This window comes from Corylus avellana, chromosome 4, assembly GCF_965113065.1.
Source record: "Corylus avellana chromosome 4, dhCorAvel1.hap1.2, whole genome shotgun sequence".
NCBI classification, from domain to species: domain Eukaryota; kingdom Viridiplantae; phylum Streptophyta; class Magnoliopsida; order Fagales; family Betulaceae; genus Corylus; species Corylus avellana.
Genome location: NC_142493.1, coordinates 35,407,642 through 35,422,108, shown reverse-complemented (window position 1 = coordinate 35,422,108; position 14,467 = coordinate 35,407,642). Strand labels below are relative to the sequence as shown.

Sequence of the window (14,467 nt, the reverse complement as noted above, 5' to 3'; positions counted from 1 at the left end):
ATTGCTAGTGTTCGTACTGAAAGTGGAAAACATACTACTTAGCATATATTTCTCGCGACTTCACTACCAGAAAGCTACTTGCTTTGAAGATCTCATTGCAAATGCAAACCCACCCCAATTATGTTGCTCCCAACCCACAATCCCAAAAACAAATGACAGAAAGTTAACATTCAATTGTACAAACTAACATGCAGAAATGTTCTCAAAGCATCAAACTTACAACTAACAGCTACGTAAGCACTATACTCAAAGCAGATAACTAGTATTAGCAGGCAAGCACATAAACCAATACATACTCTTTGTTCCAGGCAATGTTCACGCGATGCACATCACTGTATTATATGCACAATCATAATTGTAAAATTCAAATGAATCATAGTTAAAGCTCAAAACATACACCTTAGCAGTAACTTCTAAGGACTAGCAATAGAGCTCGTTAGTTGGATCCTACAAAAACAAACTCCACTATCAAGCCTCTATGAGATTCTAGGACTTCAAAAATAGAATACAATTTAAAACCTCAGGAATTGAAGATTTACCTCATCTACCACATTTTGGAAACAGTGATGCGCCCTATCAAAAGAACCCTTTGCCTCATCAACTTCAGAAGTGAGAAATGCTTGAGAGGTGTGGGCATTTCCCAGGCACCATAGAGCATCATGTTTATTGGATTGAGAAGCAAAGCCTCTTCCAACTTCAAAATGGCATCTATAAATTCAAATTTCAAGTCCATCAAATATGAAGTTCAAAAATTCTTTGGAACACAGATTCCAGTTCAATTGTGAATGTTCAAAAATATACCATAGTCACAGAGGCATCCTCTTTGAATCGGAAACATTTGGAATTGCAATAACTCATGCAATGTTCCTCCCCACTTGGTTTCCACAGGGAGCTTCACGTACCCAGACAAACAATTTCATAATTGATATCACTAAAACTTAAAGTAACAATAACAGCGACAGTAATAATATAAAGTAGATTCTTTCGTCTATTTTTTCATGAGTTCTTTAACAGGATTGACATGAAATTTCAATAATATCCTCATTTAAAAAAAAAAAAAAAAAAAAAAAAAAAAAAAAAAGGAAGAAAGATGACAGGCTTCGGGACTCTGCACTATAACTTCAAAATCCCTATTTCTTCTGCCATGCCTGATATCCGAAGAAAATAACAGTTTCCCTTTATCTATGCAACTTGTGATTCCGAGAAGAAACCATAAACTCAAAACACCACTTCATTAAAGCTAACTTGGAATAACAAAGCAGAGAAACTCCACTTCACAGGGAAAGCTGCAGTGCGCGACTCTCGATGGGTGCCCCTATCAGCTGCATCTATCATATAACGTCAAATAGAAGCTGATGCAAGAAAAGTCCGGATTCGCTGCAACAGCTCAGCCTTCACAGAATCAGGAACAGAAGCTGCATAAACACAATTAAAGCAGTAATATTGCAAGGCCACTCAGCATAAAAAAGCATCCAACTTTAGCAACAACTATAAAATAGCAAATGTTAATGTATGCAGTAGTGTACATAAAGGCATCAATCTAATGTAGTGACTGACACAAGTGAACCACAACCCATAGAGTCATAAAACTAAGTGAGGTTTCAGTTTCTTTTTGGGCTCTTACACAATTACAAAATTGAAGTTAGCTCGTTAAAGCATAAATGGAATCAACTAAGTTTAAACATATCAAGCACGATTGGACATAATCAAACATTCACTGCATATATGGAAAAAACTCAAAAATATTGTAGCCAAGAGATCAACCTTATATTTGAAACATAGTGGACAACTATGGCAAAATTATTTCCATAAGACATGTAAGATACTCAGCAACCTGTTAGTCCCTGAAGGTGCTGAGACTCAAAGCACAAAAAGTCGTTGTGACATCCAAATGACATCTAATAGTTGCATGCCAAGTCATGCCAAAGAATTCTTCCAACTGTGGTGTACCAATTTGAGCTTTCTAACAATAATTTTGCCAATTAAGAGCTTCTATAATGTACATCTACCTCCTGTACAAGATTCAAAGAAATCCTGTTCTTTACCCACTCGATGTATTGGGAAGAGGTTGTTATTGATGGTGGATAACGGATGACTATAGTATCCAAATTGACAAGGCTATAAGATGACTTAAATTACAAGTTGGAACTATTAAAAATCGCTTCATAGTCCAAATAGACTATGATGAGCAGTACTGACACAGAATAGGAGCTCCCAAGTGGTTCTAAGTGCATTATCTCTTGTGTAACTAATAATTTGATAAATCTTCTCTCATAAATCATAAAACCTAGGTTAATTTACAAGACAATAGAAACAGCAACCTTGTTTGCAATTTCAATACTTTGCCAGCACACTAATTCTATAACAAACTTTCTTGCATCAACATTTGTTAATCACACGCTTAATTTTACAAATCTCCTTGCAGCCTGTTTCTTCAACCCACTAGCTTCACTGGCGATTCATATTTTACTTGGATGCAAATACAGTGTCGAAAACTAATCTTACAAGCCATTCACAACATGAGGATCTAATTTACACGAATCATTAGTGGAACTAATATATCATTTTAAAAGTGGGAACACAAAAATTTCAAGAAGGAAAACATTAACACATACATTTCATATACATAAATTTCTGGGAAAAAAAAAAAAAAAAGAAAAAAAAAAAAGAAGGAAATAAACCCACCTCTTCCCTTGGGCGTAATAACTTGCACAAGGTCATCTACAGTAACATTATTCCTTCCCTTCTTCCTTGCAAACGCCCTGAGCAAACAAATTGTATAACATGTTTTTCTTACAGGAAGACGCAAAACGAGCACATGCAGTGGGTGGTATTGCACAACAGAAGTAAATCCAAGCATACATAAATGGAAACCATGCTCAAACGCAGAATTCAAAACCAAGGAAAATCTAAGCTATATAATTAGGTGGAAAAGACAGTATGTTTTACAGTATATGATAAAATATCACTTGTGTGTGCCAAAAGCTTAATCTGATAAGAAACGGTGAATTTGACCACTCGAGTGTTACTAAAAATGAAAGAGGAACCTGCAAAGAGATTTCATTTCATCCCTCCAACCACATTCTATGAGCCTCTCCCTCAAAAGCTCCTTCAGTCGCTCTTTTTCGCCGCTCTCGATCAGCTGCGCGGGTGTAACCAAAACAGAGTTCAGACAGATCATCGATCAAACCATTTCCGAAAACCCACACTAAAAATTGTAAGAAAAAGCGTAGAGAAAACCTTGATGTTGATGATTTCTTGAAGAGTGGGCTGATGATCTTGATCTTCCTCCGCAACAGGCGTTGGTGGGCGATTAATCGAAGTTCTCCTTTTGCACCGCAAATAAAGTAAAAAAAAAAAAAAAAAATTACATGAAAAGGAAAATCAGAGCGGCTCGTGAAAATTTGATCAAGTACGGACTTACATTCTAATCAAATGTGGAACTGATGAAGCTGAATCCGATGCTCTGCGCTTGCACCTAGTGGTTTAATTATGAAACGATGAGCGTTGATGATTTAAGTCGGCGGAGGCGTGACATTGAGCGATCGAATAAGACAGATTTTATTTTTATTTTTATTTATTTTGTGTCAGACAAATACTTCACAAAAAAAAAACTCAGAGTACAATACACCATGAAACAACCCACGCTTCCTTTTCTGTTGTCGATGCTTACCCAAAAACTCAAAGACAATGCACTCCCAAATTTACAAGTGTTTTTCTATAAACCTGTCTTTATTTTATTTTATTTTTTACTTTTAGTTTTTGTCAAGTGTATAAACCTGTCATCTATTCTTAACTCGTTGTAAGAATATTTTAACCAAGTAAATGCCTAATTTTTTCAATAATAAGAGCTAAATTATTATTTAATTAAGTTAAGGATGAATGGCCTTGAGGCACACCCTCCTCTGTGTCTGGATGGACGATGATGAGGCATGGATTCATTTCCCTTTGGTAGTGGTGGAAAAGGATTGGGGCCTTGTTGATTAATTATAGGCTAAATTATTTTTATAGCAACGGCTACTCCGGTTTGGTAATCTTGTTTATTTGGTTGTAATTGAATGTTTTTAATCTTGTTCGTGACTGGTCTTTGAAATTGTCTAATGCAAATACAAATTTGATGTGTTCAATAATGAGAAAAGGCCAAGATAGAAAATTGAGATCATTTGTGCAATTGTGCCAAATCAAGGTTCAATGTTGTAACTCAATATTATGTAGTTTAGGTATGACCAGCAAAAGCATGAAAACTAGTGGCATAAATCCGGCTGATTATAATTGGCCACCAACTGGTAATCGGCCCTATCGGTCCTGTTACTTGTTTTTGCATTTATATACACCCAATTATTTTATATATATATATGTAAAATGGTGTCGTTTACTTTAGGTAAAAAAAACCACAACAAAGCCTAACTTATTGGGCCCACAAAATTATAATTGTTTTTTAAAAAATGGTTAAATTAAGCCCAAAAAATAGGTTTAATACCTAAAATAAGCTAAAAATATCCAATTATTTAAAAGACTCGGTTACTAGTCTAAATAACCGGCTACGTAACATGTGGTTATTACATAACTAGGTAACCGGTAACCGGTTACTGGTTTCGATTTTTAAAATTGATCAATCGGATTTACACCTCTAGTGGAAACACTAATTTCTCTTTCCATTTAAAGAAAAAAATTATTGCATTCCAGACAAATTTCAATGAAATTGTTTTTAGGTAAACAAATTGGCAGTGCCCCTTTTCAATGAAACTATTTCTTTGCACTTTCAGGTCCCAGTTGTTTTTTCTACATCGTTCTCTGTGGGTTCTATAGGTCCTCCTCGCCATTTCCTTATTCTGTCTTCAGCAATAGAAGCCTGTATTTCACACCAATTGTATAAATCCCTCTATGATTAACATGTGTTCAGTGTTTACCATAATTTGTGTGATTTAAGATTATCATTTTAACTATAAATGGTGGAGATGACTCACACTTTTATTTTGCCACTGTCTCATTCTGCTGATGTGGCAATACCAATCAATTTTTATATTTTATTTTTTAAATAATTAATCTAATAGTAGTCGATTGATACTGTCAAATATGCAAGGTGAAATAGTGATCAAATAATTCATTTGTGCAGGGGAATGTTGTTAAAGTTTACCTCTTTGCTCCAATTGGTCCTATAAACGATGAAGAAAAGAACACACGTCTGTACGATTGTTCCTGCCATCATTCCGTACCAAATCCCCTGAAAATTAACAATGCCAATATAACTAAGAAGTTCAAGCATTTGAAGCAATGAGGTCCCACTTAAATATTGTTTCTCATGTTTGTGGTGATTTTCTTTTGGATAATTTACCTTCACAATTACTAAATGTTTCTCTTCTAGGAGTTAAGCGCTTGAACAAGGAGAGAAGGCAATCATTCTACTTGTTGATAAATTACTAGTTATTTCAATATGGAATAGTAGATTTATTCATTTAATAAATATTATAGTATCATTTAAAAAATAAATGTCATGAATTCAAATTCTAACACTATAATTTACTCGTAATTTCAATTAAATATGTTGGTCCTCGCTTATTAAGAAATAATTTGAGTCTACACTTTAATGGTAGAATATTAATTAATAGTAGTCACTCAAAAGAGCTTGAACCATAACATATAATCTTAATCTCACCAAGGACATAGTAAGAGGTATGGATGCACTCTCCCTCACATAACCACATGGGAGTACGCCCCTTATCATTAAGCCAATCCTCGGTGTGATTGTTGTTTCATTTTCTTTTCTTTTTTCCCTTCAAAAGAAAAATGAAACAAAAGAAAATAGAATAGAGGGAGAGAAAGGCTCACCTTCACACCCATATCAAGCTTGTAACCCATTATGAGACCCAAAGGGACCCCAAGTAGATAGTAACACGCAATGTTCACATATGCAACAATAGCCTGCCATCCTGCCCCAATGGCCACCCCTGCGAAATTTTATTCATCCAATGATTCAAATTTGTTGCCTTCACGCTTAAAAATCTATATGTACATGTATTGAAGTTATAAGTACCAGAGAGAACAGGTTGAACATTGTTAATAATAATGCATAGAACCAGTATTGGAGTGAGCTCTTTAACTAAGGCTTCCACGTCTGTATCACTTGAAAACAAAGAGGGATACTTGTTTCGTGCGATTATCAAAATAAGTGAGATGACAAGGCCAATCAAAAATGAAGATGCTATTGCCACTCCTAGTGAGAATTTTGCTGTTCTTGGATGAGCTCCTCCCAACTCATTTGACACTCTCACGCTGCACAAATTTTTGTTTTCTTTAGACTGGAATTAGCAAAAAACACTCTGTTTTTTTATTCAAAGTAAAAGAACATATCTTGATAGGAGGTCAGTGTGTTTATGCCACAAACCTTATGGCGGCATTCATCCCAAGAGCGACCATGATCGTCCAGCCCAATAAGTTCATGCTGCAACATCAACAGCAATAGCAAAGAATGGTCCGTCACAAATAAATTAGTTTCAAAACTCAATGATGATAACTATCTTAATTTAGACTTGGTTTACATGTAAAATTCAAGGTCCACTTGAGTTTGCAGGTTTTAAAACATTAGCCTTTAATCGCAATTTAACATTTAAAATTGTGTTTTTTTTTTTTATAAAAAAAAACACATACCCTTTATTTACTATTTGAAAATGAGACATTTTCAGAGATTTTGTTTAAAAATGCCCTATTGGCCTAAAAAATCTCAAGGTCAAATGGACTCTCTGTTCCATACATATAGTATTATATATTCTATATATTGGTTGTTTTCTGCATTTTGTTTTCACCATTATATATTGTCTATTTATCAGATATGTTATAATATAAATTAAATAATTAAATTCATTTTTCTTATTAGTTTAACCTTTATGATAAATGATAATTTAACATGGTATTAATCTATATTAGAATACTAGAGGTCATGTGAATTCAGTCTTTGTCATTTATCTCACATTTCTATAAAATATTTTAGGTAATAAGCCTCACTTATTAAGAGAGAACTTGCAACCTTCTTATTCTTAAAATTTAAATTTTTGTTTTTTTCATGACAAAAGTATCATACGTATCATGCTGCATGCATGTAACCTCTTGCATTTTGTCTCACCCTCTAACAGTTGCTCTGTCGTGTGCTTATATGTGCTTTTCGTGTTCACCATGATTATCTGTGCTTAGATATATAGATAATTCTTACATCTAGTATTATAATTTATAACGACTGTCAAGATTAGTATATATATATTTCACAGAAGAGAGAGGTTCTGCCATTACAATCCATCCATATATATAGGAACAAATACAATATTTTAAAATATGGACACCCCACCATATGAAAGCTCATAGGGACACTTGTCACATTTCCTTCTATTTCTAACAAAGATATATTATCAAATTAAAAGGTTTAAATTCAATTTTTGTGTCCATAATTTTGTGATTCATCTCACATATCAATTAAATATTTTACCTATAAGAAATTCTTGACATTGTTCATGGAGTCTATAGCGACCAAGGTGATCATGATTCAATGGACGTGAGAATAGTTTCGATGATAATTTGGAAGTGATAACCTTTTATATTCTTTAATTCCAATTAAATAAATATATAAATCCGCATCTTGATCTTAGCCAAAAGGTCATCCACAAGGACCACAACAATTGTCTCAATATGTTTTTGGTTTTTGTTTAGAATGGTAGATACAGCCCGGGCTGAAATTCAATAATTAATTATAATTTATTTGGATTATTGCCTAAAAAGTTAGTTGTGAAACCCGATAACATCATTGGATGAACTTTAGTTTTTTTTTTTTTTTTTTTAAAAAAAAAACCCACAAATCAACGGAAGACATAGACAGGGAAATCAAGAAAGAGACTCGATAATTTGACATTTGCTTCCTACAATCGTTGAAATTGTGCACCGCCGGTTATTATGAAAGGCCGGTGATGACAGCGACACTGATAATAACAGCCTTGAATAAAACCTTCACCTTCCGGCCTCCTATAACTATTTTTAACTAAATTTTGTTTTTAATTTTCGCTACATAATTTTTTTTAATAACACCTCATATCTCATTTTTTTTAAACTTTTATACTTTATTAAAATGATTTTTTTACCAACATTATATTCATGAAACAGGGGCCTGCCTTACTGGAGTGGAGGATTTCTCCTTTATTACGAGACATTTTCTCTTATTTGGCTACTAACTCGAATTGGTCGGTAGCTAAGTGGTATCATATATGTTTTAAATGCTATTCAATTTAAATTGGTCGGTAGCTAAGTGGAAAACCCATCCTCTTCATTTCAGGTGAATCTATTTAGTGCAATTAGAAGGACATATATGTCTAAAACATTTTACCCAAAAAATAAATGGACAATATTATCCTCCTAAATACACTAAATAAATATTCTTCATTATGGAGACAATCTTTTTCCAGCTAAAGTGAGCATGCTTTACGAAACAAGATTATTTTCATTTTAAATGAACTGGATAATATCCAATTAATTATAATAGAAATGTATTATCCAATTTATTTAAAATAGATAGGATACTAATTCCTGACTTACAGGCAATGTCGGAACTATAAATTTTAGTTTGAGAGGACAAAAATAATTTTTAAGGTCTACTTTATAATTTTTTTTTTTCAAAAAAAAAAAAAAATTGGAACCACCTTAACCATCGGGGTAGGCCCCCAAGGTAGTTCTGCCCTACTTAAAGCCTAAAGGAGTGGAGGATAACTTCTTGCAATAAATGTTTCATTAAATGTTACTATATATGTCTTAAATGCTTCTTTTTTTTTTTTTTAAGCAAATGATAATGCATGCTAAAGGCATGTACGAAATGAGAAATAGTGTTTTAAAACTATATTTACCAGAAAAAAAACTCACCATATGGACAGGGCATCTACTGAAACTTCGGCATTCTTTAGATATCCAGCAAAGAGGATCAACACCATGAAATACCAAACTTCCAAGCTGCAGAATATGACCAACACGCTCGTGAATCGTGATTACCGAAACCGATGACAACGGAGGGGAAAGAAAAGAAAAGAAAAAACAGAAACAATGTCGGAGTCTGACCAGAGCATGACTGCGGAGGCGAGAGATAACCTAACGAATCCCCAGATATTCTGAAACGCTTTCCAAGAGAAGCCAGACCAAGCGCGACCACAACTCCCTCTGAAGATATAGACCAGCTGTGCCAGCACAATGAACCACCACGATGTGTTGAGCACCACCGCTGCACCCACCAGACCCCATCCTAGCTTCAACATCAACAGCCAGCTGAAGAAAGTGTGCAGAACCAGAACCACGGCCGCAATCGCAGCCATCACCATGATCCTGCTCTGCGACTGCAGGAACTTGGCGATCGGGAAGTTCATGGCGTAAGCGAAAAGCTGCGGAATCATCCAAATTGCGAACACTCCCGCTGCTTCCGATATGGCTTCCGTCTGCCCAATCAGTTTCAATATTGGCTCCGCGAAGATGTATAACGGGCTTATAATCAGAGCCGTGGTCAACAGAATCACCCAAGACCTTTGCATGTAGATTCCAAGCATGTCCAGCTGTCCCGCTCCGTACGCTTGCCCGCACAGCGTCTCCAGCGCGCTCCCCATTCCAAGCTGATTCAATTAATTCAATTATTCACTTTAATCACTTAAGCTAAGCATTATTAATTCTACAACAGTCAACATATATATGTATGTACCATTAGGCCGAAGGAAAAGCCGGCGATCACGGAGTTTTCGACGGAGACGGCGGCGAGGGCAAGAGTACCAACGTGGCCAGCGAAGACTTGGGTAATGGCGCCGAGGGAGTATCTGCATATGGAGGTGAAGATGGCCGGGCCGGCGAGGTACCATAGCTTCTTTGATTCAATGAGGAAGTATTTGGAGAAATCGCCAGCCCCCTTGATAGGAGGGATGTCAGCAGCACCGGGGACGAAGGTGGCAGCGGAGGAAGTGTTTGCTGCTACAGGGGCGTACTGTAGCTGGTCTTGGTCTTCGCTTTGGTTCCCTCTAGAGGAGAGAAGTGGCTGCTCACCATGATCCTCCATAACAGAGAGACAGAGAGAAACAGAGAGCTAGAGATTTTCAGTAGGCGGCCGACACTCTCTGGTCCTCTAATCACAAACACTCAAGATTATTAAAATAAAAGTATTTATTTTGTAATGTGTATTCCAAACCATTTATGACTTTTTTTTTTTTTTTGTGCATCTGTATTCTCAATTAAAGGATTTTTCGTTACTTTTGAATTGTGCTATTTTAGATTAAAATAATTTGTAGTTTCATTATATTCCAATAAAGTGTGGTTCAATCAGACTTGAAGGAGCGCTTATGATTTTTATCGTTTATGTTCTTTCTGTGCGGCTTCCAACGAGTAAATACTACTATGGTCACGCCTAAGTAAAATAGCCACAATTAATTTTTCCGGCATACTCTTTATATATATATATATATATATATATATAATCTAATTCTCGTGGCACTTTAAAAAGAAAAAAAAAAAAAATTTGTCATTGTGATCATCTAGCCTGAAGTCCATTTCTTTTCCATCTTCATAATTTTTTCCCATTTCAATTCATAATTTTCCAAACTGACAAATCTAATGTTAAATGCTCTTTTGCCCATTGGCCATTGTCATGGATAATTTTGGTGTATATCATCTCTAAAAGTTAGGTCCACCTGGCCACCCTTATCATTGTTGGCCTAATAATTCTCATCTTTTTTTTTTAAAAAAAAAAAAAAAAATTATTATTATTGTGGGTCCTACAAATTTAATTATAATTTTAAGAACAATATAAATGAAGATGAATGGAGAGATGTGGTCCATGTGGTCCTTCAAATACAATTATGAATTTTATTTTTTATTTTTAAATATTGATGTAAATAAATAAGAGATGAAAAAATAAGATCAATTGTAATTTGTAAGAGTAGCATCTGCCAAAGTGAAAACTTTTCTTTGCGTCTTATACTCTTATTGCTCTTTGTGTCGCACAGTTTTCAGCGTCATGCCAATATCTCCTATGTTTATTAATTCGAAGCTTTAGATTCTCCAACCTCAAAGTATTCTATTAAATAACATAGCCAGAGAGGAAGGTACCCGGCAGGAAATGGATATCTCCCGTTGAAATCAAGTGGAGAGGAGAGGAGAGTGGCTATGTGAGAATTAAAATGTTCTAATAAATTTTGAGTTTCTAATCTATTTATTTGTAAGTGATTTTTTTGCTTGCACAATAATATTAGTACTACGTACATGGTCAAACCTAAAATATTGTTATTCATCACATTTTTTATACAACTAGAACAACAATTAGTACAAATATATTAGGAAAAATGGTACACATATTTCAAAGTGTCCGCTTTCAAGTATTCACTATTTAATGTGGCAGTAGAAACCATTGAATAATATATGTATTTTCATTTATTATTTTATGTAATAGTGTTTTTTATTGTCACGTCAAAAAATAAACACTTGAGAATGAACACTTTATAAATATGTGTAACACTACTCATAAATTAATTGAGAAATTTATTTTCTTGACTCTATCCATGACATCTTAACATTATATGCTCAACCCATTCAAAACAAAGAAAGGCAATATTAATTTATTTTCTTGACTGTTGAGAGTAATTTTTTTTTTTTTTTTTTTTAAATAAATCGGTAAAGGAAAGTTGTGCAATAAATCCAAAACCTAAAGGATTTTGTAATGAGGTGACAAGCTTTAAGAATGGGTAAGGACCCATGGCTAAACAATTTAACTAGTAGGGGGTGCCATTAGCAAAAATAAAAAATAAATAAAAATAACCATAAAACTTTTTTTTTTTACCTTAATTTTTTTTTTTTGGGTTGGCTTTGCCCCTGCCGGTCACTCCCTTCCTCGGTCATTGGTGACAACAAGAAGAAGAAATTATAGAATACCTTACTAGTAGGAGTGATTTCATCATTTCAGGACCAAGAGTGAAAGCTTTTTGTAATGTAATGATCTCCACTTCTCCAGTGTCCGGACATTTGTTCCCTACAGAAATCAAGCGCAGATGGATGTCAAGCATAAAATGTTTGCATACCTGTCAATAATGGGAGGACCAAAGTTATTTGGTAATCCTACATACCATTTTTTTTATTCTCCAATGTCGATGTTGTATGTCTTCCAACAAAAAAAAAATCAATTTTTATAGAAGACTACCTCATACCAGGATCAAAACATTAAAAGTAAATAAAATAATAGTATATAAAATTAGGAAAATGATAAAGGCACAACTTAAACTCAATTTTAGCCAAACTTTTCTCTTAAATGTTAAAAAAAAAAATTGCATGTAGAGGAAAGAGAGAGCCTTAAATCGGAGAGAGAAAAAAAAATTTAGTCTAGAAGTTGGATCAAAGTTAGGTTTAAGTTGTAACTGTATTACAGCTCATAAAATTATTCAGACGTTTTAATATCGTTTCTTTCGCGATTATGGGAGATTGAGAATAGGATTCTCTTAGAGGCTAGCATATCTTTTTAAATTTTTTGTTTCTTTCTAAATTTTATTTTGTTTAAAATAAATTATATTTTATCCTCCAAACTAATTGTCCGCACACTTCCATTCTACATGTACATACTCCGTGTTATCTACTAGTTTTCCTTCCTGTTGTGCAGACATCTTAAAAAAAAGAAAATAGTTTTCCTTTCTGGCGGGAAAGCACTTCCTGTGGCGGGTAAATCACAATATGACGGAAGCACCCTCGTATATGTTTCAGAAACGTAGTTGACAATTGAGGTAGTGCAAGGGTATACTTGACCAACACGACCTAAGAAAAAAAAGGAGTGAAATCTCCAGTCTCCCGCCAATTCGAAACCCTAAAATTGTTTGTCTCACTTTTCAATCGACGCTTGCGTTTCATCCAATGGCGGAGGAAGAAAACACAGAGACGATCCGACCTGAATTCCCGACCGGCCGGGTCAAGAGGATAATGAAGCTTGACAGGGACATCAACAAAGTGAACTCGGAAGCCCTATTCCTCGTATCGTGCTCCGCCGAGCTCTTCCTCCGATTTCTCGCGGAGAAATCCTCAGAGGTCGTGATCCAGAAGAACCGGAAGACCGTGAAGCTCGAACACATGAGAATTGCCGTACAGAGGCACCGACCGACGAGCGATTTTCTCCTCGACTCGCTTCCTCTGCCTTCTCAGCCCTCGGATCGCCCGGCAACCGATCACAACCGTTCTCGCCCCGTTGCGGAGAAACCAGTCCCAGCTGGCACTCGGCGTATCGACGATTTCTTCAACAAGCCAACGGATAAAATTCCGGTTCAGATTGACAATGACGAGGCGTAGGTTCGTTTTCCTTCGGTAGCGGTGCAAAAGGATTGGGGCCTCGTTGATTAATTGTAGCAACGGTTACTCTGGTTTGGTAATCTTGTTTATCTAGTTGTAATTCAATGTTTTTAATCTTGATTGTGACTAGTCTTTGAAAATTTCTAATGCGAATTGGATGCTTATATACAAGTGATTTATTCGAGAATGAGAAAAAAAAAACTGAGATAGAAAATTGAGATAATTGTGCACAGTATAATAGTAGAGTGCTAATCACTGAAATGGTGGCTGGGGCCTAAGGAAGAACCGCTCACCTTTGTCTCATTCCCTGTTGGCGGATATTGAACATGCCAAGCTTCCTTTATAAGGAAACAGACTAACATAGTTTCCCTCTATTCCCATTGTTGCACTTGGTTTTATGCTTCTCTCCAGTTGATGTGGTATGCAGTTGTTAAAAAACCTATATCTCGCATCATATAAATTTTGCTTGTTTGTTTAATTGTTGTCATCCTTTTTCTTGTATTTCTCAAATCACTTTTCTCCTTTTATTTATTGATTCGATTACAATTTTCTTATTTTGGTCCTTACTTAATGTTCGTGATTATGGATGTTAGATTCAATTTGTTGATTTTTACATCATATCTCAGGAGGGAAAATGGAAGACATGTTTGCAAGGGTCTTAGGAAAAAAGCCTTTCTTAAATTTTATTTCAGAGGAAATAGTAAAAAGATAACTATCAAATATTTTTATTTTGAAGTTTATTGTCTTTGAAAGCCCGCTTGTTTGTTAATAGCCCCTATGGATTTTATTATAATTTGTTGGCACGAATATGCTACCTATGAAAACCAGTAGCTACTAATAGAGATTCTTTAAATTTTCATTACTTCATTAGTAGTTTTAATTTTGGTTTCTATCAACATATTTGTGCTTAAAACATCTTATGTTCTAGAAATATTAAATCTAAGAGGGTTGGCAATATTACTTTTTATAGACTGGAAGTATTAATCAGTATTAAACGTTTCTCTTGTGACCTGGTTGTTGAGTTGATGTCAAAGTTGTTACTCATGACCTGTTTTTTAAGATTCAATCTATCCTTGATAAGCTGCACTTTACAAGGGACTGGCAAAAATGTTCATATTTTGTTTTCTGAACTGCCATTTTTTTT

The 14,467-nt window shown here is 34.9% G+C and overlaps 3 protein-coding genes across 4 annotated transcripts; 1 reads left to right on the top strand and 2 right to left on the bottom strand.

Moving 5' to 3' along the window:
* Positions 1–566: 566 nt before the first annotated feature.
* On the bottom strand, positions 567–3,511 carry LOC132177520 (transcription and mRNA export factor ENY2). Its single transcript, XM_088515338.1, has 5 exons — positions 3,425–3,511; positions 3,241–3,328; positions 3,048–3,142; positions 2,686–2,762; positions 567–1,415 (listed from the first exon to the last, which is right to left on the bottom strand). Coding segments are annotated over exons 1-5 (336 nt in total). The 5' UTR covers positions 3,427–3,511; the 3' UTR covers positions 567–1,341.
* On the bottom strand, positions 3,428–10,135 carry LOC132177518 (protein DETOXIFICATION 29). 2 transcript variants are annotated; one of them, XM_088515337.1, is made up of 8 exons: positions 9,716–10,135; positions 9,088–9,629; positions 8,896–8,982; positions 6,386–6,442; positions 6,035–6,273; positions 5,830–5,948; positions 5,138–5,224; positions 3,428–3,478 (listed from the first exon to the last, which is right to left on the bottom strand). In XM_088515337.1, exons 1-8 carry the CDS (start codon positions 10,061–10,063, stop codon positions 3,428–3,430), a joined length of 1,530 nt encoding a protein of 509 aa, XP_088371463.1. In that variant the 5' UTR covers positions 10,064–10,135. The 2 variants fall into 2 exon arrangements, with proteins under 2 accessions (XP_088371463.1, XP_059445864.2); XM_059589881.2 differs by lacking the exon at positions 3,428–3,478 and adding an exon at positions 4,602–4,852.
* Positions 10,136–12,777: 2,642 nt separating this feature from the next.
* On the top strand, positions 12,778–13,503 carry NF-YC13 (nuclear factor Y, subunit C13). The gene has a single exon (XM_059592478.2). It carries the CDS (start codon positions 12,895–12,897, stop codon positions 13,321–13,323), a length of 429 nt encoding a protein of 142 aa, XP_059448461.1. The 5' UTR covers positions 12,778–12,894; the 3' UTR covers positions 13,324–13,503.
* The last annotated feature ends 964 nt before the right edge of the window (positions 13,504–14,467 follow it).

Coding starts and splice junctions, on each gene's coding strand:
- LOC132177518 (XM_059589881.2), bottom strand. CDS start 10,063: ATGGAGGATCATGGTGAGCAGCCACTTCTCTCCTCTAGAGGGAACCAA. Junction 5,949..6,034: donor TGTTCAACCTGTTCTCTCTG/GTACTTATAACT, acceptor AAAATTTCGCAG/GGGTGGCCATTGGGGCAGGA. Junction 4,853..5,137: donor GGACCAATTGGAGCAAAGAG/GTAAACTTTAAC, acceptor TGTGAAATACAG/GCTTCTATTGCTGAAGACAG.
- NF-YC13 (XM_059592478.2), top strand. CDS start 12,895: ATGGCGGAGGAAGAAAACACAGAGACGATCCGACCTGAATTCCCGACC.
- LOC132177520 (XM_088515338.1), bottom strand. Junction 3,143..3,240: donor AAGAAATCATCAACATCAAG/GTTTTCTCTACG, acceptor ACACCCGCGCAG/CTGATCGAGAGCGGCGAAAA. Junction 2,763..3,047: donor GAAATGAAATCTCTTTGCAG/GTTCCTCTTTCA, acceptor TTGTTTGCTCAG/GGCGTTTGCAAGGAAGAAGG.